Source organism: Leuresthes tenuis, unplaced genomic scaffold, assembly GCF_036924035.1.
Source record: "Leuresthes tenuis unplaced genomic scaffold, fLeuTen1.0.hap1 SCAF_15, whole genome shotgun sequence".
Taxonomy (NCBI): domain Eukaryota; kingdom Metazoa; phylum Chordata; class Actinopteri; order Atheriniformes; family Atherinopsidae; genus Leuresthes; species Leuresthes tenuis.
In genome coordinates this window covers 33,559,993-33,584,410 of record NW_027325369.1, presented here as the reverse complement: position 1 = coordinate 33,584,410, position 24,418 = coordinate 33,559,993, and the positions used below count along the sequence as shown (strand labels likewise).

The 24,418-nt window shown below is 46.1% G+C and overlaps 2 protein-coding genes across 2 annotated transcripts in view; one reads left to right on the top strand and one right to left on the bottom strand.

The window, feature by feature from the left end:
• LOC140269848 (protein phosphatase 1 regulatory subunit 37) overlaps positions 1-5,596 on the bottom strand; it is a 61,153-nt gene extending 55,557 nt beyond the window's left edge. Inside the window, exons 1-2 of the mRNA XM_072364829.1 lie at positions 5,437-5,596; positions 3,104-3,204 (exon numbers count right to left, since the gene is read on the bottom strand). Coding sequence (XP_072220930.1) covers positions 3,104-3,204; positions 5,437-5,596 — 261 coding nt within the window. The remainder of the gene's footprint in view (positions 1-3,103; positions 3,205-5,436) is intronic.
• A 2,758-nt stretch (positions 5,597-8,354) lies between these two features.
• On the top strand, positions 8,355-21,738 carry vrk1 (VRK serine/threonine kinase 1). Its single transcript, XM_072365666.1, has 13 exons — positions 8,355-8,445; positions 10,029-10,188; positions 10,301-10,356; positions 11,121-11,190; positions 11,603-11,690; positions 12,536-12,644; positions 13,321-13,413; positions 15,784-15,916; positions 16,256-16,376; positions 16,456-16,514; positions 17,280-17,449; positions 21,118-21,211; positions 21,313-21,738. Exons 2-13 carry the CDS (start codon positions 10,029-10,031, stop codon positions 21,474-21,476), a joined length of 1,317 nt encoding a protein of 438 aa, XP_072221767.1. The 5' UTR covers positions 8,355-8,445; the 3' UTR covers positions 21,477-21,738.
• Positions 21,739-24,418: the final 2,680 nt, after the last annotated feature.

Below are 24,418 nucleotides of genomic sequence, written 5' to 3'. Positions count from 1 at the left end.
AATACTGTTTTATCCACTTACAACATTTCAAAGGAGTGCAAAGGGCCCCATGGGTGCTAAAAAAAGCTTTTAATAGTCTTCAGCGCGGATCCTCGGGGGAACTGCCCCTCTCCTTAAAAGACCTAATTTAATAAATTTGCTCTTTAGGCATTCGTCTTTTCGTTTTGCCTCGTCTTATTACGGATTCATTTGCGTGCAACCCTTTTGGTCTAAATATTGCCCCTCTTAGCTAATGCTTAACCATACATATTTTACTCTTTCAGGAGGACCACCTACATTAGTTTCCAATGAAACTGGGTTCATTAGCACCTCTGAGATAATACGGCGTCTCTATGTTTAATGTAAGCACTGCTAAGTCTCTAATTTTCCACAAATAATTCCCCTTGATCTCAAGTGAAATTTATGCAGGCGGGGGCGGGGAGCAGTGCTTTAACACGGCTGGTCCAAGTAAAGTAAGTATGTACATAAAATGAATTATAAATGGCAAACTGTGTTTCAAGTTACTGGAGGGAGAGTGTGTCACAAAGAGGAGAATATTCCTGTGTTAGTGCAAATAAGAGGTTCTGATTTACTTCTGCATAAAAATACATATCTGTCATAACCCAACAGAGAAAAAGTGATGAAGACAGTCAGATGTCATTAAAGAGACTGGAGTGGGCAGCACTGGAGCTCGTTCTCTTTGTTTGCCACAAAGTGATGCAAGAACACTTTGAAGTGAGCGTTTGAGCTCCAGCAGAAGTGGGATTTAATGAATCCACTGTCTTCTGAAACAATAAAGATATCCAGGGAAAATGTTCCCTTATTCCTGTAACTTTTTAACATCAGCAGATGTAATTAATATCTGTCAGAAGTTTGCTTTTTAATTTAACCCTTTAATGTCCTGCTTCCATCCATCCATCATCCATCCATCCATCCATCCATCCATCCATCCATCATCCATCCATCATCCATCCATCCATCCATCCATCCATCCATCCATCATCCATCCATCATCCATCCATCATCATCTATCCATCCATCCCCGGGCCTCCTCCTGACCAGAGGAACCACCTCAGCTGACTCCTTTCTATGTGGAGGAGCAGCGGCTCTACTCTAGTCTAAATCTAATAAATTCCTCTACTCCCCCTGATGTTGGAGCTCCTCCCCCTGTCTCTAAGGCTGAGCCCCGCCCCCCTCTGAAGGAAACCACGACCTCCTTCTTTGGGTCAGAACCCAGATCTGTGAGCTCAGGTGAGGGTTGGAACAAAGATGGAGCAGGAACCTGAAAGCTTCTCCTTCCGGCTCAGCTTCACCAAACGGACCGGAGCAGCGCCCTCATTACTGCTGACGAAGCCCCGATCCGTCTGTCCATCTCTGATCCAACTCACCATCACTCAGAACCAGGTCCAGAGATGCTGAAACTGCTCCAGCTGAGGCCCAGACTCAGCCCGACCCGGAGGTTCAGAACCAGGTCCAGAGATGCTGAAACTGCTCCAGCTGAGGCAGAGACTCATCCCGACCCGGAGGTTCAGAACCGTGGCCTCAGATCTGGAGCAGCTGACCTTCATCCCGGCTGCTTCACACTCAGCTGTGAGCTGAAGTCACGGCTGGAAGAAGCCAACAGAACCACATCATCTGCAGAAAGCAGGGATGTTCCTCAACAAACCCAAACATGTTCTGTCACATTCAGTAAATACCAGTCCTCCCAGAGCGCCATTTTCATCATAATCAATGAATAATGATCCAGCTCATAAATGCAACTGGTGATGCTGCACATCATAAAGAAGGAAAATGAACTCCAGACTGAATGTGAACACAAGTGTGGGACACTTTCCACATGTTAACATCTGGGAATGATTCTCATCTGCAACTCCAGCCATGAGAACAGTTAACCTGCTCTTAGCCTCCTGTTAGGGATGGAGATGCTATTAGTGCTCAGAATGGAACCAAATCATTTGAATTATGCATCCACACACCCTTAAATCCCTTTCACACGGACTCAGAGTGTGTGTCTCTGCATCCTTGCTGTGGTTCCTTTGTTTTATTAAAAGCTGGAGTTTGCAGGCAGCTCTGACAGCTCATCGTGGCGATATTGATCCTTTCTGGAGTGCTGTAATGTCATTGCATGGTACAGTTATTTTATGAGCAGAGTTGCTGATGTTGCTTAGAAATACAGGGTTACACACGTCTGTTAAAGCAATAATTCACTCTGCAGGTCTGCTGGAGGTTAGACATCCAGCATCTATAGTGACTGTGTGAATAAAGCAGTTTCAGGTTCATGTCAAGAGTCGTGTTCAATAAAATCATATCGTGGAACATATATATGAGCTTGTGGAGCTTTTACACATTAAGCAGTAAAACTTGAAAGGAATCTAATGTTTTTTACTCCTGTGGTAGAATTTTGATGATCCAGCCGGCGATTATATCTGTGATAACATTTATTTCATCAGATTTTAAAATGGGGACAACGTCAGAGGACAGAAATGATTTCCTTCTTCCTTCTGCATGAAGCACTGACAGCGACTGGAAGACCAGGAAGACCTAAAACCAGCACTGATGGTGCGTTTTTAGTCCTGATTGCCGGCGTGTTGGTGGTCGCTTTGAAAGTAATGAAACCCGGCTCCAGTAAACTCGAGATCATTTTGATTTGGCTGTGATGTAATGTCTGTGATTCTGGCGTCATTTGTTGGCAGTACATTTGTTAAATTTAAGCTGTGATTTTGGTTCCCTCGCTGGTTAATTGGATCAAAGGAACCTCATGGGATCATACAATGCAGTGTTTTTTCCAATGACGCCTGAGGCAGCTCTCAGCGAGCGCTCCAGTCTGGTTTCATGTGTTTTTGCTATAGGATGCCTCAAACTGGTCAAGTTTACATCAACTGTAGCTGCTGTTATCTCGCGCTTCAGTTCAGCTTCAAAGGAAACGAATGGATGTTTAAAACAGAGGCAGGAAGAACCACCCAATGAGATCAGGAGGAGGAGGAAGGGATGCATGTATACACTCAGAATTACTAAAGCTTCTCTGTTGGTTCACAGAAAGCTTCACAGCAGACATACAACTCCACACAAAGACGAGCCTCACACAGCTCAACCGCTCCAAACACTCTGCTGACATGATGCATACCTGGAGCTGCTGCAGGATGCTTTCAGTGGGCTGGACCTGGTGTCTGCTGCAGCTCTGCTGGTAGGCCAACATGACCTCTGTCAGCGTGATGCAGCTCTCACCTGAGACAGAAGAGTGCTCATTCATATCTGCCATCAGCAACCATTCAAAGGTGCTTAAAGGCTAAGAAAAGCCAGAATGGGAACTCTGCTCTGTGTGTTTGTCGCTGCTTCCATTTAACAGACCATTCAGAGAGGCAGGGATCCCCCGACCTCAGCTCAGAGATATGGTCCCTCCATGAGTTTCCAAAGCCTCCTACCAGAGTGTCCGAAACAACTCCCCAAGGAGGCATCCGAAGAGTATCACCACATACCCATATCCCCTAACTGCCTCCTTTTGAGAAGGAGCAGCTATTCTAATCTGAGCCTCACCCAGGTGACCCAGCTCCTTGAGGCCAGAGGCTCCTAAGAGGGAGGCCAGAGGCTCCTAAGAGGAAGGCCAGAGGCTCCTAAGAGGGAAGCCAGAGGCTTCGAAGAGGGAGGGCAGAGGCTCCTAACAGGGAGGCCAGAGGCTCCTAAGAGGGAGGCCAGAGGCTCCTAAGAGGGAGGTCAGAGACTCCTAAGAGGGAGGCCAGAGGCCCTGAAGAGGGAGGTCAGAGGCTCCGAAGAGGGAGGCCAGAGGCTCCTAAGAGGGAGGCCATGGAGGCCAGAGGCCCTGAAGAGTGAGGCCAGAGGCCCTGAAGAGGGAGGTCAGAGGCTCCGAAGAGGGAGGTCAGAGACTCCTAAGAGGGACGCCAGAGACTCCTAAGAGGGAGGCCAGAGTCTCCGAAGAGTGAGGCCAGAGGCTCCTAACAGGGAGGCCAGAGACTCCTAACAGGGAGGCCAGAGACTCCTAAGAGGGAGGCCAGAGGCTCTGAAGAGGGAGGCCAGAGGCTCCTAAGAGGGAGGCCAGAGGCTCTGAAGAGGGAGGCCAGAGGCTCCTAAGAGGGAGGCCAGAGTCTCCGAAGAGTGAGGCCAGAGGCTCCTAACAGGGAGGTCAGAGACTCCTAAGAGGGAGGCCAGAGGCTCCTAAGAGGGAGGCCAGAGTCTCCGAAGAGTGAGGCCAGAGGTGCCTAAGAGTGAGGCCAGAGGCTCCAAAGAGTGAGGCCAGAGGTGCCTAAGAGGGAGGCCAGAGGCTCCAAAGAGTGAGGCCAGAGGCTCCTAAGAGGGAGGCCAGAGGCTCCTAAGAGGAAGGCCAGAGGCTCCTAAGAGGGAAGCCAGAGGCTTCGAAGAGGGAGGGCAGAGGCTCCTAACAGGGAGGCCAGAGGCTCCTAAGAGGGAGGCCAGAGGCTCCTAAGAGGGAGGTCAGAGACTCCTAAGAGGGAGGCCAGAGGCCCTGAAGAGGGAGGCCAGAGGCTCCGAAGAAGGAGGCCAGAGGCTCCGAAGAAGGAGGCCAGAGGTGCCTAAGAGTGAGGCCAGAGTCTCTGAAGAGTGAGGCCAGAGTCTCCGAAGAGGGAGGCCAGAGGCTCCGAAGAAGGAGGCCAGAGGCTCCGAAGAGTGAGGCCAGAGGTGCCTAACAGGGAGGTGAGAGTCTCCGAAGAGGGAGGCCAGAGGCTCCGAAGAGGGAGGCCAGAGGCCACTCAGACACTAGACAACTTTGAAGAATCCTTTTAGAGTGGCAGAGTTTTAAGTCACAGACTGAAGATTTGGTGGAAGTTCTTCACAATTTAGTCGACCGATGAGCAGCTTTTAGCCACAGCTGCATGTTTCGCTTGTGCTGTTTCCATGAAGCAGTTAGTTGCACCTTCTGTTGTTCGGTCCAACTGAACCATACGTTTTTCTGCCTCATCGCCATGGTTACTCTCAGCCACGGCTTCCCCTGCTTCCTGTTTGGAAGTGACAACAGCGCACGTGTTGGTTGAAAACGCAGAATGAGCCACTGATTAACACCATTAGCACGACCCAAGACTGAAGACTTAATAATGAAACTGAACACGTCTGATTCTGTTGGACGTGAGAAAAGTTTTATGACCACCTTACACCAAACGACCAGCTTCAGACGCGTTTCCATTAACGTTCAGAAGGACCAAAAATGAGCCGTTAATCCTCACAAATGCGCCAACGGTTTTTAAACAGCTGATTATTGGACAACATTTATTTTTATTCATTCATTCATGTCCAAAAGAGCCAAAGTTTTACAACCAGGAGCCTCTTTATTGATTAGAGGAGCTTTCAATAACCTGAGACCCACCTGTCCAGATGGAAGATTATTTTCACCATTCCTGCCTGAACAGTTTCCTCTAAAACGAGCAGATATCCAGTGAAAGAACACAGTGAGGTCATCATGATGTCACCTTCAGCCACACAGCAGCTCACCTGCTCTCTCAGCATCCCTGTGCTCTGCAAAGCCAGACACTATCTGCTCATCGGGGGGGAACGACACATGTTTTCCTCCTTTACTTCTCTTCTTCTGGTATTTGTTGGGTCTCTCTGCATTGTCCTCACTCTGCTCATCACTGTCGCTGCAGCGCGTCATCTCCCCGCCGGCAGGAATCTGAGGTCAAACGGTCAGTTCAGCTCAGGAAGAAAACCCTCCTCCATGGAGACACAGACCCTGAAATCCTCCTGATTTAAAGCAGGAGTGAGAGGAACAAACAGCAGTTCTCTCCACTCTGTGGCTCCTGGAAAGACAAGACACAAAATAACTGATATCTTATTCATGAGGGTTCCAGGTGATACCGAATATGTTCGTATCAAATGACACATTCAGAGCAGGTGAGCCTGTGTGCATTTACATCCCTTTTCAGGCTCAGTCATCAGCAGGTATGATGAAGGAAAGTTTTTCCTGCCACTTTATGAGGAAGTCATCACAAATGTACAAACTGTATCCTATAAACTGGCCTTTAGTTAGAATGCAGAGGTGACCTTTACTGTTTCAGTGTCATCCTCATATTTAGCATCTTACTCAAAGCAGAACAACATGATGAAGTTGGTGCAGATTATGAATGTTTACTCTCTAAATACAATTCTGTTCAATTCAATAAAACTTTATTAATCCCTGAAGGTAAATTATATCCCTGCAGCATTAATTATTATTAAAGATCAGCCGCTGTTACAGATAATAAAATAACATATAAACCAGCTGAAGAGTAGCAGAGAGGAAGGTAGAAACCTTCAGAGGTCTCCATCAGTGGGTTGGGCTGTTGTTTCTGTAGCTTAGCAACAGCTCAGCTGATGATGTCACACACAGCGTCAGCAGGTAACTCAGGTGAACTCTCAGCAGACAACATGGACAGAAACTCACAGCCAGCAGCTCAACATCTGGGCTGCAGAGACGCTCCAGGATTCCACCATCTGTTGTTAACCAGCTCTGTGATCCTCCTCCTTTACTGTTAGCGCTCTGTCTGCAGTCTCTGTCTGCCCGGATAGTCTTAAAGCTGAGCAGAGAGCTGTTAGAGCTGTTCCTGCAGCCAGGTCCAGGATTCCACCATCTGTTGTTAACCAGCTCTGTGATCCTCCTCCTTTACTGTTAGCGCTCTGTCTGCAGTCTCTGTCTGCCCGGATAGTCTTAAAGCTGAGCAGAGAGCTGTTAGAGTTGTTCCTGCAGCCAGGTCCAGGATTCCACCATCTGTTGTTAACCAGCTCTGTGATCCTCCTCCTTTACTGTTAGCGCTCTGTCTGCAGTCTCTGTCTGCCCGGATAGTCTTAAAGCTGAGCAGAGAGCTGTTAGAGCTGTTCCTGCAGCCAGGTCCAGGATTCCACCATCTGTTGTTAACCAGCTCTGTGATCCTCCTCCTTTACTGTTAGCGCTCTGTCTGCAGTCTCTGTCTGCCCGGATAGTCTTAAAGCTGAGCAGAGAGCTGTTAGAGTTGTTCCTGCAGCCAGGTCCAGGATTCCACCATCTGTTGTTAACCAGCTCTGTGATCCTCCTCCTTTACTGTTAGCGCTCTGTCTGCAGTCTCTGTCTGCCCGGATAGTCTTAAAGCTGAGCAGAGAGCTGTTAGAGTTGTTCCTGCAGCCAGGTCCAGGATTCCACCATCTGTTGTTAACCAGCTCTGTGATCCTCCTCCTTTACTGTTAGCGCTCTGTCTGCAGTCTCTGTCTGCCCGGATAGTCTTAAAGCTGAGCAGAGAGCTGTTAGAGTTGTTCCTGCAGCCAGGTCCAGGATTCCACCATCTGTTGTTAACCAGCTCTGTGATCCTCCTCCTTTACTGTTAGCGCTCTGTCTGCAGTCTCTGTCTGCCCGGATAGTCTTAAAGCTGAGCAGAGAGCTGTTAGAGCTGTTCCTGCAGCCAGGTCCAGGATTCCACCATCTGTTGTTAACCAGCTCTGTGATCCTCCTCCTTTACTGTTAGCGCTCTGTCTGCAGTCTCTGTCTGCCCGGATAGTCTTAAAGCTGAGCAGAGAGCTGTTAGAGTTGTTCCTGCAGCCAGGTCTCTGCCTGAGATTCCTGCTGTGTCCTCATCAGGGCTCCGAGCTCAGTGATCTCACATTTCCCCTGATGATCAGGGGAAATGTGAGATAAATGGTTTAAACTTGCAACCCTGAATTGGAGTAAGCTATTCCTTCTGTTCTAACTCATGTAGTATCTAATGTATCTCTCATAATGTGACAGAGTATAATTTCCTTTCAGAAAACTTACTTAATACTGTTTTAAAGTAAAATGTTTTATGCTAAAACATGTTGTTATCATGTTATAACAAGATAAACAGTAACTATTTTTCTATTGATTATAACGGTGTATGCTGGAATATTATGAAATATCAATAAAACCAATGCGGTATAACAAAGTCATTTTTAAACAATAAAAATCGAAGAAGAAGAACTACATGCGAAATTTTAGTTGTGCTACATTTGAGAACCTCGTAATTCGGACTACTTTTAAGATTTCGACTCACAACATTAAAAAAAAACACGACTTCTAAAAGACATGACTGCCTTCAGTTTGCTTTGCATTTAACAACAGTCAGCTATCGATGGTCATGTAGGTGAGTTCTCCTAAGAAAAAGACGAGCGCTAAATTGCGCTAAAAGCACTTTTCCTAGTGATTAGGGGATCAATAATGCCAAAGTAAAGATATTCAAGTTATTGTTTTAGCTGTGTTTTAATGTATGGCATACAATGTAAAAGAAGGATTGAATAAATCCGAGTTGCAGACTTGTTAAACCGACTCGATGGGGCGATTTATCTGGTTTTCTTAGCTAAATTATAGTTTCTGATTTCATAGCTGTCCTGAACGCAACCTTACGCTGTGACGTTTTGCGCAGCGTAATCGACCAATCGATTCGCAAAGTGTCGTGACGCTACTTCCTGGCCGGTAGTTTTGCGGGAAGTTTGGTCCATAGGCACTTTCGCCAACTATCTACCATAAACAACAAAGAAACGGTGAGAATCCTTCTTCATACTTTCGACATAAATGTGTTTTTACGTAGAATGTCGCAGGTGTCCGTAACAGTTTGCAACTGAACGGCAGCAGATGAGCTTTATGGTAGCAGTTAGCATGAGAAGCTAACCAGCCTTTACGAACAGAGCCAAACTTCGTCACTGCGTTTAATCGGGTCGGGTTTTTATTCACATCAGGTTCCGTCGACACATGCTTTGAGTTCTCGTTTAATAAGCCTGAGATTGTGTTGACTCAGAGCTGCGGGCGTGTTTTCAGGCTTAAATTGTTCCACAGGCTCCATCACAGTGTTCAGCTCAGAGAGGTTCTTTGTGGAATTCGCATCATACCCGGAAACGGATGGAAAATGGTTCTGGTTCCGCTTCAGAACCTCTGATCACCAAGTTTTCCACCACACATGTACGTCATTACGTCAGTGTGAACGTTGTTTGTGGTTCTTTGTGTTAGAGGCATCTGTCCTCTGAGTTTTAATGTCCAGAACACCTGATTAATGGGTCTGGGTCTGGTCTCCTTTCTTCAGGTGGTGGGTCGTCTGTACTGGTGATAAGGTGTGTTTGGCTCCTTGAAACAAAGCGATCCTTCTTCACACTGCAGTTGGAGTCTGATGTGTTGTCCTGGAAATAATCCCACTGTGAACACACAACAGTTTGAGGGAGTTTCTGAAACATTTGAACTAGTTATTCCCTGTATTTTGCAGGTGTGGTTTGGAAACCACCTTAAGGATCTCCTTTAGGAAACACCGGACCGTCCTTTAAGGAGCTCATTCTGTCCCATAATTCCTTGCAGCCGTTATAGCGACGCTCCATCATTTATTTTTCAGTTAGGAAGTTTAATGTTTCAGTAATAATCTTTGTTATCTTGGATAAATAAAGAATTTTAGCCTCTGTGTGACAGCATGAGTCCTTCAGCTGTTTCTGTAGAGTCTGAACATCACAGACCTGCAGCTTCCTGTCTGAATATCACCGCTTTGTGGTTAAAAACGCGAGCCGCTGGGCTGAAAGGCGTCAGCGTGGCGTTTAAAGGTGGAAACGAAGGTGTTCGGTTCCATCTGTGAGGTCCACGGCTCAGGACCCCTCTGCACTCCCCCATCAGGATAAAAGTGATCAGATTCATTCTCTGTTGGAAGCAGGTTTTCTCTGTGAAAGGAAGTGTGAGAAGAGGCTTCCTCCTCCTGTGTTGTCAGAAACTCTGGCTGCTCAGACTGTTTCTTCTTCTTCTGTCTGAACCTTGTTCTGCTGAATGTAGCCTTGTGTGTCTGAAAGTCTGAACTCTGACAGCTTCCTGACATGTTGTGCACACTTCTCTCCTCGCTGTTCAGCGTCTCTGAGTTTGAGAGAATTTTCTCACTTTTAGTGGCTCTTCCAAACCATGGCAGCCCAGCAGAACCACCTTTAATGTGTCACCTGTATGAATGATCCATCAGGAAGGTGTTCATCATCCCCGGGTCGATGGTTCCGGCCCGGTTAAAAGTTGTTGTGTTTTTCTGACCAATCGGAGCGGGCTCGGCCTCCCGGCCTCCATTTTAAATATTAAGAGAACTTCACTAACAGCACAAACTGCTTTTCAGATGCCTCCTAAAGCCAAGGCGGCTGGGAAAGGCCGAGCTCCTGCAAAGCGGAAGCTGGCGGAGGAGTTTCCACCTGGAGAAGTCCTCACAGACACCGGGAAGAAGTCCTGGAAGCTGGGGGCTCCGATCGGCCAGGGGGGCTTCGGCCTCATATATCTGGGTAAGACGAGACGCCTCCACCAGCCATCGGACTTTAGGTGGTTCTGGTGGGACCTGCCTGAGTGTTCAGTGCAGCTCTAATGTTCTCCAACACTCTTCATGTTTCTTATCAGCTGATCAGAACTCCGAGAGGCCCGTTGGCGCTGACGCTCGCTATGTCATCAAAGTGGTGAGATTACACGTGATCACAAACTGTTTCTCTGTTAAATAACTGCATTGTTCCCTGAATGTTGCTCTTCTGCTTTCATACGGTCCCTGAACGCATCGCAGGCAGTAAAACGGACACGAGCAGAATTCATGTTTCACACTTTTCCTCAGAATGAACGTTAAAAAGCTCAAGTTGGGTTGATCTGAGCAAACAAAGGGAGCTAAATAAGTCTCAGGGTTGTGTTTCTGGGGAGTTTTACACCTGCTGGTGACCTCAGACACACTGATATCTGCTCCCAGGAGCAGGAAGAAGGAGTTTTACACCTGCTGGTGACCTCAGACGCCCTGATATCTGCTCCCAGGAGCAGGAAGAAGGAGTTTTACACCTGCTGGTGACCTCAGACGCCCTGATATCTGCTCCCAGGAGCAGGAAGAAGGAGTTTTACACCTGCTGGTGGCCTCAGACGCCCTGATATCTGCTCCCAGGAGCAGGAAGAAGGAGTTTTACACCTCAGACGCCCTGATATCTGCTCCCAGGAGCAGGAAGTTTTACACAATATGTCACCTTTAAAGGCTGATTAATCACATGACATCACTGTTACCCACAATCCCCCCTGAGATTACATTTAAAATGCTTCATTTTGCTCACGTGTTCTGGTTTCTCCTGTCAGCGGTGGTCAGTGCCTCTGAAACCACCTGCTCACAGGGTTGTTTTCATGTGTTTTTGGACCTCACAGTCCGGTCCAGTCCGGTCCAAACCAGCTGTGCTTTCTGTTCTGTCTGCAGGAGCCCAGTGAAAACGGACCGCTGTTCTCTGAGCTGCATTTCTACATGAGAGCTGCCAAACCGGATCTCAGTGAGTCACTCTGATCGGAACACAGCAGCAAACAAATAACAGAAAGCCAACTTTCTTAATTAAAAAGACAGTGTTGTAGCAGAGGCTCTGAGAGGGGGGGGTTCTGGGGGCAGCTCTGTCGGCCCCGGGGCCGCAGCTTTGCATTTAATATAATAACAATCCAAATGTCAATCTCCCCTGACAATTAACTGTTATTACTAAGGAACCAAAGGCTCATGTTTTATTCATGCTCAAGTCTCATGTTGTTGGTAAATATTTGTCCCAGAAGAAGAGTAGCTCGCGGCCACGCTGCCCCCCCCCCCCAACACACACACAGCAGTCACTTCACAGGAACCAAACTGCCTCTGGTTTCCATCAGATGGATTTCTTACAGTCAGAAAACGTTTCTGATGAGCTTCTTCTTGTCTTGCAGTTCAGAGCTGGATCAGGTCCCACAAAGTGAAACATCTGGGGGTTCCCAGGTACTGGGGCTCCGGTCTGCACGAGAGGGGGGGGAAACGGTAAGTCAGTGCGTTTGCTCAGCCGTAGGGGCGCTGATGAGCCTCTTTGCTGTGAAACTTACTGCTTTTTCAGACTTTACCAGATGTTTCTTCAGCTGATTCAGGGGAGGATGATTGGCTGCATCATGTTGATGATCCAGGAGAGACCAGCTGTGTGACGCGTTACTGGTTATGATGTGTGTGGCGCTTTAGCTGCTCTTATTTTGGAGGTCGGACATCCTTCCAGAGTTTGGCAAACCTTTTTCCCTGGGGTCCAACAGAGGGCGCTCTACTTCCAGCTTCTCTAATCCTGTAAGAACAGCTCATGTTACGGTTTCTCTGGAGGAAACTAGCGAGAAAATCTGTCTGAAGAAGAGAAAATAATCTGAGAAGTGACGGTTTAGGGTTAATTCTTTCAACTTTACCTTTAGCATCATCGCTTTGCTGTCTGAAGCTGGTCCAACTGTTCCCAGAAGCTGACAGTAACCATGGCGATGAGGCAGAAAAGCGTGCGGTTCAGTTGGACCGAACAGAAGGAGGAGCAGCTAACTGCTCTATGGAAACAGCACGAACTCCTCTGCGATGTTTCAGCTAAAAGCTGCTTATAGTCGACTCCATCGTTTGAAGTGATGTCCTCCAGGGGCATGATGGGAAATAACTTAAGTCTTTAGATGCTGTTGGTCCACATTCAAAGAAGTTTAAAGATTTCCCTTTTAAATTTCTCCATTTTCAGTGGAAGCAGCTGCAGGGTCGATACGAGCTGACTTAGCAGAATAACTGGTGTGGTGAACGGCTCCAGTAGAACCGGGCCGGTTAGAAGCAGTCGGTCCGATGTGTGCTGATGGCGTCCTCTGCCTGCCTTCCAGGTATCGGTTCATGGTCATCGACAGACTCGGCACCGACCTGCAGAAGAAGTTTGAAGAATGTGGAAGAAGATTCTCCAGAAAGCTGGTCCTGCAGCTGGGTCTGAGACTGGTTGGTTTACATGAAATGTTTTGATGTTCTTTGGTGTTAAACACGGCTGAAATAACTCCAGACAGAACTCAGAGGCACGAAGAGTCCCTAAAAACATTCATTAGCTCCGGTCTCTGCTGAGGTTTACAGCTGAACTCGGGTCGCTTTTATTCAGTCAGAACATTTAGAAACAAGTTCTTCCCAGAATCAAAGTGTAAAAACCTGAATAAATCAGAGATGCTTCTTAGTCATGATCTGAATCACATCTGATACAGAGAGGTGAGGCCTGGGCCTGGTTCTGCCTGGTTCTGGGTACAACCCTCTGAACCCCCGTGGACTCCTGGTTCTGGTCCATAAAGCCTCCCAACAGGTACCAGTTAATGATAAAGATGAGGTCTGAATATGGTGCGTCTGTATTTACTGTTGGAGAACATCCAGAACCTGAGTTCTGCTGCCTTTATGCAGCTCAGAGAGCTTAGAAATGCCATCAGGCTGAAAACAAACATGCAGCCGAACATCATCTGTGTAACAATGGCAGGAAGCCGCTTTAAATGTTCTGATTATATGAGCCAAAGGCAGCAAACGGCACCGGGCCCAGAACAGAACCCTGGGGAGCGCCTGAAGACAGGCGCCTCCAGCAGAGCCGTGTTGGTTCACGATGAACTCCTCACTCTGTGTTCCTGCTTCATCCTTTCAGCTGGACATCCTGGAGTTTATCCACGAGCACGAGTACGTGCACGCCGACATCAAGGCGTCGAACCTCATGCTGAGCCACGGCGACCCCGACCAGGTCAGTAGCAGTTCGGCGTGTTTCTGCGGCGGTAACACGATTAGATTCAGTTAAGGCCTGCAGACAGTGTGTGTTCGCTTCAAACCGGGGAGATTAGAAGGCAGCAAACAAGGTGGGGGCAGGGCCAAATATTTAATTTGGAGATTAATAATGTATCATTGGTGTTGTTATTAAAGAGCTATTTATGAATCAGCCCCTGGGGACCTGAACGTGAGGTGGGTTCTTACGCCGTGTTCCTCCTTTAAAGCCAAACCGGCTGAATTAGTTCTCACTTCTGTCTGCAGAGAGTTTAAAGTGTTCCTGCTCTCATGTTCAGGAACCCTTCACTCGTTTTAATGTGTTATTATCAGCGTTCTGCTGCTGTTAAAGTGTTATTATCAGCGTTCTGCTGCTGTTAAAGTGTTATTATCTGTGTTCTGCTGCTGTTAAAGTGTTATTATCAGTGTTCTGCTGCTGTTAAAGTGTTATTATCAGCGTTCTGCTGCTGTTAAAGTGTTATTATCAGCGTTCTGCTGCTGTTAAAGTGTTATTATCAGCGTTCTGCTGCTGTTAAAGTGTTATTATCAGCGTTCTGCTGCTGTTAAAGTGTTATTATCAGCGTTCTGCTGCTGTTAAAGTGTTATTATCAGCGTTCTGCTGCTGTTAAAGTGTTATTATCAGCGTTCTGCTGCTGTTAAAGTGTTATTATCAGCGTTCTGCTGCTGTTAAAGTGTTATTATCAGCGTTCTGCTGCTGTTAAAGTGTTATTATCAGCGTTCTGCTGCTGTTAAAGTGTTATTATCAGCGTTCTGCTGCTGTTAAAGTGTTATTATCAGCGTTCTGCTGCTGTTAAAGTGTTATTATCAGCGTTCTGCTGCTGTTAAAGTGTTATTATCAGCGTTCTGCTGCTGTTAAAGTGTTATTATCAGTGTTCTGCTGCTGTTAAAGTGTTATTATCAGCGTTCTGCTGCTGTTAAAGTGTTATTATCAGCGTTCTGCTGCTGTTAAAGTGTTATTATCAGCGTTCTGCTGCTGTTAAAGTGTTATTATCAGCGTTCTGCTGCTGTTAAAGTGTTATTATCAGCGTTCTGCTGCTGTTAAAGTGTTATTATCAGTGTTCTGCTGCTGTTAAAGTGTTATTATCAGCGTTCTGCTGCTGTTAAAGTGTTATTATCAGCGTTCTGCTGCTGTTAAAGTGTTATTATCAGCGTTCTGCTGCTGTTAAAGTGTTATTATCAGCGTTCTGCTGCTGTTAAAGTGTTATTATCAGCGTTCTGCTGCTGTTAAAGTGTTATTATCAGCGTTCTGCTGCTGTTAAAGTGTTATTATCAGCGTTCTGCTGCTGTTAAAGTGTTATTATCAGCGTTCTGCTGCTGTTAAAGTGTTATTATCAGCGTTCTGCTGCTGTTAAAGTGTTATTATCAGCGTTCTGCTGCTGTTAAAGTGTTATTATCAGCGTTCTGCTGCTGTTAAAGTGTTATTATCAGCGTTCTGCTGCTGTTAAAGTTATTATCAGCGTTCTGCTGCTGTTAAAGTGTTATTATCAGCGTTCTGCTGCTGTTAAAGTGTTATTATCAGCGTTCTGCTGCTGTTAAAGTGTTATTATCAGCGTTCTGCTGCTGTTAAAGTGTTATTATCAGCGTTCTGCTGCTGTTAAAGTGTTATTATCAGCGTTCTGCTGCTGTTAAAGTGTTATTATCAGCGTTCTGCTGCTGTTAAAGTGTTATTATCAGCGTTCTGCTGCTGTTAAAGTGTTATTATCAGCGTTCTGCTGCTGTTAAAGTGTTATTATCAGCGTTCTGCTGCTGTTAAAGTGTTATTATCAGCGTTCTGCTGCTGTTAAAGTGTTATTATCAGCGTTCTGCTGCTGTTAAAGTGTTATTATCAGCGTTCTGCTGCTGTTAAAGTGTTATTATCAGCGTTCTGCTGCTGTTAAAGTGTTATTATCAGCGTTCTGCTGCTGTTAAAGTGTTATTATCAGCGTTCTGCTGCTGTTAAAGTGTTATTATCAGCGTTCTGCTGCTGTTAAAGTGTTATTATCAGCGTTCTGCTGCTGTTAAAGTGTTATTATCAGCGTTCTGCTGCTGTTAAAGTGTTATTATCAGCGTTCTGCTGCTGTTAAAGTGTTATTATCAGCGTTCTGCTGCTGTTAAAGTGTTATTATCAGCGTTCTGCTGCTGTTAAAGTTATTATCAGCGTTCTGCTGCTGTTAAAGTGTTATTATCAGCGTTCTGCTGCTGTTAAAGTGTTATTATCAGTGTAACAGCTGATGTGTCAGTTCTGTTCAGTTTAGTCGGGTTTTCCCCTGTAATGAGGTTGGTTTTCCATGGATCTTTCTTTGCATTGAGATTCATTTCCAGCTGGTGCTGATCCGACTCTGCTTTGTTGTAGGTGTACCTGGTGGATTATGGGCTGGCGTACAGGTACGCACCAGACGGTGTCCTCAAGGAGTACAAGGAAGACCCAAAGAGATGTCACGACGGCACCATTGAGTTCACAAGCATCGACGCCCACAAAGGAGCAAGTAGGTAGCAGATGCTGCTGATTCTGCTTCTGATGCTGCTGCTGCTGCTGCTGCTGCTGCTGCTGCTGCTGCTGATTCTTCTTCTGCTGATGCTTCCTCTGCTGCTGCTTCTGCTGCTGCTGCTGTTGCTGATTCTTCTTCTGCTGCTGCTGCTGCTGCTGCTTCCTCTGCTGCTGCTTCTGCTGCTGCTTCTGCTGCTGCTGCTGCTGCTTCTGCTGCTGCTGCTTCTGATGCTTCTTCTGCTTCTGATGTTTCTGCTTCTGCTGCTGCTGCTTCCTCTGCTGCTGCTGTTGCTGCTTCTGCTCATAATGATGCTGATGATGTGTTGTTTGGCTCCAGATGCCTGCAGGCGGAGCGACCTGGAGATCCTGAGCTACTGCATGGTTCAGTGGCTGTGTGGTCGGCTGCCCTGGGAGGACCGGCTGCAGGACCCCCTGTACGTCAGAGACTCTAAGATCAGGTGAGGGAACACATCGGTTCAGACAGAAAGGCCTCGGGCTGACCAATGTTCCAACTCACGGGTCAAATGTTCCTCACAGGAGTCAAGAAAACATCCCAGAGTTCATGTCCAAGTGCTTCTCCTCTCAAGAAAAGCCAGGTGAGAAGATGCAGATGTTAAAATGGTTTGTTTCCTCAGTCATTAGGTTTAGGAGTTATTTAGAATCTCAGATAAGAAAAAGGCCCTTTGTTTGGCTCCTTCAGGAGGACACAAGTCCACTTCAGCACGTTAGTCTTGGCCTTAAAAGGCTGTTCTGACGTTCTTCTCTGTGATGAAAGTCCAATCAGCTCTTTGACCCGAAGGCAGAGTGTCGCTTCCTTCCTTCTGCTCTGCCGAGCACAGCCAAACCATTTCCAGCTCCATCTGTGTGGAGTCTGCAGCAGCAACCAGAGGAGAACACTACAGGATCAGATGGGCTGATTTCTGGAGTCTGGTGTCATTACATAATGATCAGAATAAACCTAAAAGTCACATTTAGATCACAAACAGAACAAAGGCAGAGCAGGACCGAAGCTCCTGACTCCATTAGACGTACAATCCCTGGCAAAGGAGGACGGTTCCTCATTGAGATGCAGGGAGACTTACCTGAAACATGTGAAAATAAGTCAATGAGGACAAAAAGCTCTGCAGGATGGAGCCTCGTCAGGGAGCTTTTAGTTTTCAGTTTCCACCACAGGTTCTGGGTGTTTCTGGCTGTGTCATAGAGCTGATGTCTTTCCTGAGAAGAAGGGGAAAAATATGTGTAATACATGAATATGTCTAACAAGTGTCTTCAGTTTCTGATGACCTGCTGCATCATCATATACATATATACATATATATATATATATATATATATATATATATATCATCATCACAACACAGGTGAGATGCAGAGGTTCATGGAGGAGGTGAAGTCTCTGGGCTACAAAGACAAACCTCCGTACGAGAAGCTGCGCTCCATCCTGCAGGACGGCCTGAAGGCCATCAAGGCCAAGGATGAAGGCAAGCTGGAGTTCTCAGCCGTCAACGGAGCTGTTTCACCTCCTGCCAAGGTCAGCACACAGAAACTTTAACTTCCTGAGAGTTAAACACGCAAACTTTAACTCCCTGAGAGTTAAACACAGAAACATTAACTCCCTGAGAGTTAAACACGAAAACTTTAACTCCCTGAGAGTTAAACACGCAAACTTTAACTCCCTGAGAGTTAAACACGCAAACTTTAACTTCCTGAGAGTTAAACACAGAAACTTTAACTTCCTGAGAGTTAAACACGCAAACTTTAACTTCCTGAGAGTTAAACACAGAAACTTTAACTTCCTGAGAGTTAAACACAGAAACTTTAACTCCCTGAGAGTTAAACACAGAAACTTTAACTTCCTGAGAGTTAAACACGCAAACTTTAACTTCCTGAGAGTTAAACACAGAAACATTAACTCCCTGAGAGTTAAACACGAAAACTTTAACTCCCTGAGAGTTAAACACGCAAACTTTAACTCCCTGAGAGTTAAACACGCAAACTTTAACTTCCTGAGAGTTAAACACAGAAACTTTAACTTCCCGAGAGTTAAACACGCAAACTTGAACTTCCTGAGAGTTAAACACAGAAACTTTAACTTCCTGAGAGTTAAACACAGAAACTTTAACTTCCTGAGAGTTAAACACGCAAACTTTAACTTCCCGAGAGTTAAACACGCAAACTTTAACTTCCTGAGAGTTAAACGCGCAAACTTTAACTTCCTGAGAGTTAAACACAGAAACTTTAACTTCCTGAGAGTTAAACACAGAAACTTTAACTTCCTCACAGTTAAACACGCAAACTTTAACTTCCTCACAGTTAAACACACAAACTTTAACTCCCTGAGAGTTAAACACACAAACTTTAACTCCCTGAGAGTTAAACACACAAACTTTAACTCCCTGAGAGTTAAACACACAAACTTTAACTCCCTGAGAGTTAAACACAGAAACTTTAACTCCCTGAGAGTTAAACACGCAAACTTTAACTTCCTGAGAGTTAAACACAGAAACTTTAACTTCCTGAGAGTTAAACACAGAAACTTTAACTTCCTGAGAGTTAAACACAGAAACTTTAACTTCCTGAGAGTTAAACACAGAAACTTTAACTTCCTCACAGTTAAACACGCAAACTTTAACTTCCTCACAGTTAAACACACAAACTTTAACTTCCTCACAGTTAAACACACAAACTTTAACTCCCTGAGAGTTAAACACACAAACTTTAACTCCCTGAGAGTTAAACACACAAACTTTAACTCCCTGAGAGTTAAACACACAAACTTTAACTCCCTGAGAGTTAAACACACAAACTTTAACTCCCTGAGAGTTAAACACAGAAACTTTAACTTCCTGAGAGTTAAACACAGAAACTTCCTGAGAGTTAAACACAGAAACTTCCTGAGAGTTAAACACAGAAACTCCCTGAGAGTTAAACACAGAAACTTTAACTCCCTGAGAGTTAAACGCGCAAACTTTAACTTCCTCACAGTTAAACACACAAACTTTAACTCCCTGAGAGTTAAACACACAAACTTTAACTTCCTCACAGTTAAACACACAAACTTTAACTCCCTGAGAGTTAAACACACAAACTTTAACTCCCTGAGAGTTAAACACACAAACTTTAACTCCCTGAGAGTTAAACACACAAACTTTAACTCCCTGAGAGTTAAACACAGAAACTTTAACTTCCTGAGAGTTAAACACAGAAACTTCCTGAGAGTTAAACACAGAAACTTCCTGAGAGTTAAACACAGAAACTCCCTGAGAGTTAAACACAGAAACTTTAACTCCCTGAGAGTTAAACGCGCAAACTTTAACTTCCTGAGAGTTAAACACGCAAACTTTAACTTCCTGAGAGTCAAACACGCAAACTTTAACTTCCTGAGAGTTAAACACAGAAACTTGAACTCCCTGAGAGTTAAACACAGAAACTTTAACTTCCTGAGAGTTAAACAATGAAAACTTTAACTCCCTGAGAGTTAAACACGCAAACTTTAACTTCCTGAGAGTTAAACACAGAAACTTTAACTTCCTGAGAGTTAAACACGCAAACTTCAGCTCTGTGAAGATATAATATATAATATAATAATATCGTCTCCTTCGACTTCCGGGTGACGATCGTGGGAAAAAATCTTGAGCTTGTGCAGAACTCTCGATCCGATTCGCTGGCGTCTACGTGCACGTTAAGTGCACGTTGGGATCAAGTTATCTCAGGGTCTTAATTTGATCACGAGTAACCCGATCTGATTTTCTGCTTTTTCCCTCATCTTCAGTCCTTGTTCCTGAGCATTTTCAGAGGAATGTGTTTTTTCTTTGTTCAGCCACTTAACTCTGACCTTTGAACCCTTCAGGCAGAAAAAGGCTCCTAACTCAAGGGATGAACCAGTGTTGTGTCGACACAGAACAGACAACTTAGCAAAGAAGCCATTTTAAACTGGATCTTTAGGCTCTTTGTTACCAGCAGCCTGTCACAAAGACACATCATTTGTTCCCATTTCTTTAGCTGCATCTATGAAAAACAGCAAAGAAAACACAGTTTGACAGACAGAAAATAGGATTTCTGCAGCAACAAGGTGATTCCCAAAGAGCTATTAGCTGAAAACTTGGCATATCTCAGCATGGTGTGCAGTGTGTCCTTAAAACATTTGAGGAAACTGGACAAGTGGAGGACAAAAGAAGAAGTGTCAGGCCTAAAAAACTATCTCCAGCAGATGAACAGGATCTGAAAGTGATGTCCTTAAGAAAGAGGAAAAAATCCAGCTGTGACCTGACAGGACCTGAGAGATGCATCTGGACCTTCAGCTGATCCATCTACTGTTGGCCCAAGCCTCATCAGAAATGGGCTCCATGGAAGGGTGGCTGTCAAGAAGCCGTTCTTAAGGAAGGGAAACAGGGAGAAAAGGCTGAGCTGTGCCAAATGACACAAGAAGTGGACTGAAAATCAGTGGCAACAGGTCTTATGGAGGGATGAATCCTCCCCAGAGCCCGGACCTCAACATTATTGAAGCAGTGTGGGATCATCTGACAGAGAACGGAACAAAAGGCAGCCCACATCCAAAGAAGAGCTTTGGGATGTCCTTCAAGAAGCCTGGAGAACTATTCCTGAAGACTCCTTAAAGAAATGACAGAAAGCTTGTCTCAGAGGGTTCAGGCTGTGTTGGAGAATAAAGGAGCTCAGACCAGAGATTCACTTTAAAGCTGCTCACAGAAGTTAAGGTCGTCACTGCATTTATTTCCTGTTTTTGCAGCAACATATAAAGAAAAGAGGAGTGACGTCATTTAAAGAATGAATAAATTCTGCTCAGTCTAACGTTCGCTTCCTGCTTTGCGTCTTCGTGCTCCTCACATTCGCTCTCTGTGCATATGGAGGACGCCACCGGGGACGTGGTGTTTCCAGCCGAAAGGTTACCGCCCCGATGCTGGTTATTCTATGCAATTATCCCGCCAATCTGTTCACCTCAGCGGGCGCCGCGTGGCCATCATGAGGTAGCAATTGTCAAAATGGAGGCAAAAAGGAAAGAAGGGAGGATGAATGATAGTTAGAAGGTGGGAGGGGGGGCTCTGAGACATCCAGGTTGTGTCTTCACTCACTTGGAACCACTCGGACTTCTTCTTCTCCATGTTTTTAGAGAAAAACTGTCTCTGGACTGTGCTGCATTTTCTGACTCTGTGGCCGTTTTGTCATTTCTTCTCCCTCCAGAAGACGACCAAGAGAAAGAACGCAGCTGACAAGGCTGAGGAGAGTGAGCCTGAAGGAAGTCCAATCAGGAAAAAGAGAGTCCCAAAGAAAAAAGGTGTGTTTCCACCTCTGAGGGCTCCCAGTGCTGCCCGGGCTGATCCTGAGTCAGAATAATCACATCAAGCAGTGCCTCACAGATCTAACTTCTCCTTTTAGAAGTCAACGGAGAGAAGAAAAGTCCCAAAGCCGCTGCCCGACCCCGGAAGACGCCCAGCGGTGGAAAAAAGAGTGACCCCAAGTCCAGACTGGTGGAGATGGGCACCCAGACTACCCCCGGGCTGGCCCAGAGATCCAGAGGCAGAAAGAAGATCAACACATAAACATTCCCCTCTTCATACACTCCTCCTGTTCTCACCTGATCAGTGAAGTTTTATACGATGCTGTGGTCCTCTGTGTTCTGCCTGGGTGAAGCCAGACCTGCTGAAATAAAAAGGAACTTAATTAAAATACCCTCTTTGAGTGTGAACACACACAATTCTGTTTAACTAAGTTTTTATTGGAGAAATTTAGCTTTTAAACCAGTTCCTGCTTCTGAGCCACGGCTGGGAGATGTGAGTCTGAACTACACAACAAGGCAACAAAATACACAAAAACAGATAAAATATTCATTTTATTTCTGCAGCACCAACAAATCCAAATGGTTTAAATCCAGTTCAGTAAAGTTCAGACTGACAGAATTTATGAAGCTTTTGATCTGAAGATAAACAGGAGTTTTCCTTTCTCTTTTATCTACACCAACATGCAGTGTGAATAAAAAGATCTGAAACAATTCTCCTTCAGCTGCTGCGCCTGTGGCTGGTTCATCACTTTTAATAAGTCACAGGTGGAGCAGCTGATAATGTGTTGCTTTATGTTCTGACGCATTGATTTGGTTTCCACAGAAATAACAGTACAAGACTGGCTCAAGTCCAGTTTAACAGTCCAGTTTCTCCACTTCCAGTCTGATTTAATTCAGTCTGAGCAAACGACTGAACAGAGAACAAGAAACAAAAGTCAGGACACCGTGACAGAAGAATGTAAAAGAAAAAAAAACAGCTGAAAGAAACCAGAACAGGGCCGGTGGACTAAATCAGAACTTTGCTCGGTATGTGGGAAGAGGACGGCGTAAAGCCTCGTTTATGCTTCTGCATCATGTCGATGGCGTCGGACGTGACGTCGTCATGGAGTATTTGAAGTTCTGCGTCGAGGGAACGCGGAAAAAGCAACTGCCGGAAATTACGTTCTGAGCGGACAAATCACAGCCTTTAAGGTCCGTGTCGACGCGACATGTTGTTAGAATTTTTTGGAGTAGGGATCTACATCAACAGCTATGCCGTCGACTTGATGCAGAAGCATAAACTAGGCTTAAGAGGTCGTACTGACGGTGTAAGAGGTAGGACAGATGGTTGGGATGGAGGAGATGGAGGAGATGGGATGGTGGAGACGGGATGGTGGAGATGGGATGGAGGAGATGGGGGAGATGGGATGGTAGGGATGGTGGAGATGGGATGGTGGAGATGGGATGGAAGAGATGGGGGAGATGGAGGAGATGAGAAGGATAGAGATGGAGGAGATGGGATAGTGGAGATGGGATGGTGGAGATGGGATGGAGGAGAAGGGATGGAGGAGATGGGATGGTGGAGATGGGGGAGATGGGATGGTAGGGATGGTGGAGATGGGATGGTGGAGATGGGATGGTGGAGATGGGATGGAAGAGATGGAGGAGATGGGATAGTGGAGATGGGATGGTGGAGATGGGATGGAGGAGAAGGGGATGGACGCTGTCTGTTCAGGACAGACATTTCAGACATTTCTCTGGAACATTCTGGCGGCTCCATCCCAGCCGGTGTTGCAGGAGAACACAGCTCAGAAGCTGCTGACAAGCTGGCCATTTGCCCCACATCCATCCCCATCCCAGAGCCCCCACCAAGCTCATTAACTCCCAGTAGGTTCCCTCCCCCCTCCTCTCCCTTTGGAGGAAGACATCTCCACTAATGTTGGTGTTGTGAGGGCCCTCAGGGGCCCCTGCGGTGACTGGTGGCTTTCTATCGATTGTTACAGCCTCCTCAGGAGTAAAGAGCCCCCACCACATCCCAGCCCCCTCCCACACGTTGACCTTGGGGCGCCACAGCCGTGGGCCCGCAGTAGGGGGCAGCAGAACATAATGATAGTAAATGGATGTAGGAGGGTAGGGGGGCAGGGTTGGAAAGTGGAGGGGGGGGGGAGGACAGCACAATTCAGCGTGGCGGCCGGCCTGGCGTTTCCCGTGTGTCTGCTGCGGTCGGCCTCTGGTCGGCGAGCCGGCGGAGCATGAAAGCCTCGCAGCAGTGGACTAACTGCTGCTCTCATGATATGGATGCCAACCCTCCCCGGGCCAAGGCGCCTATAACTCGATAACAGTTTCCCCGACCAGTGGGTCTCCTCCGTTTGTGACAATTGTCAGTGTTTTTATGTGGGGGGGGTTCTGAGTGTTCAAGATGAAGCAAAAAAACAAACACATTTCATACAGAGTCCAAAGCTTCAAGTTAAAGAAGTGCTGGAATGTTTCCACAGCTGATCTCCAACACCAGGAGGTCCAGAACCAGGAGGTTCAGAACCAGGAGGTCCAGAACCAGGAGGTCCAGAACCAGGCCGGATACGTACAGCAGAGAAGACCTCAAACAGCTTTTTAACTTCCACTGAGGGCCGAAGTCCTCCTCAAACTCAAGGAGTACAACTTTTCAGCTAAATTACAACTTGACTTCATTTTCACAAATCCTTTCCAGACGTAGCTGATACATATTTCTCCTCATGAGGCTGTGCTACTCTTATGATTAACTCTAACTGAACTGTCAGTGTTCTTGACAGCGCAATCTGGGTTTAGTTTGCTGCAGCAAGCTGTTAGGATGGAGAGAGAAAGTTACGCTCTTCAGGATCGTTCTTCAGGATCGTTCTTCAGGATCGCTCTTTAGCATCGTTCTTCAGGATCTCTCTTTAGCATCGCTCTTTAGCATCGTTCTTTAGCATCGCTCTTCAGGATCATTCTTCAGGATCGTTTTTCAGGATTGTTCTTCAGGATCTCTCTTTAGCATCGCTCTTTAGCATCGTTCTTCAGGATCTCTCTTTAGCATCGTTCTTTAGCATCGTTCTTTAGCATCGCTCTTCAGGAACATTCTTCAGGATCGTTTTTCAGGATTGTTCTTCAGGATCTCTCTTTAGCATCGTTCTTCAGGATCGCTCTTTAGCATCGTTCTTCAGGATCGTTCTTCAGGATTGTTCTTCAGGATCGCTCTTTAGCATCGCT

What these genes read in the sequence shown, in the direction of transcription:
- vrk1 (XM_072365666.1), top strand. Translation starts at nt 10,029, where the DNA reads ATGCCTCCTAAAGCCAAGGCGGCTGGGAAAGGCCGAGCTCCTGCAAAG. An exon ending in GCCACGGCGACCCCGACCAG is followed by an intron (nt 13,414 to 15,783) that starts GTCAGTAGCAGT and finishes GCTTTGTTGTAG; the next exon opens with GTGTACCTGGTGGATTATGG. An exon ending in CTGTTTCACCTCCTGCCAAG is followed by an intron (nt 17,450 to 21,117) that starts GTCAGCACACAG and finishes TTCTCCCTCCAG; the next exon opens with AAGACGACCAAGAGAAAGAA.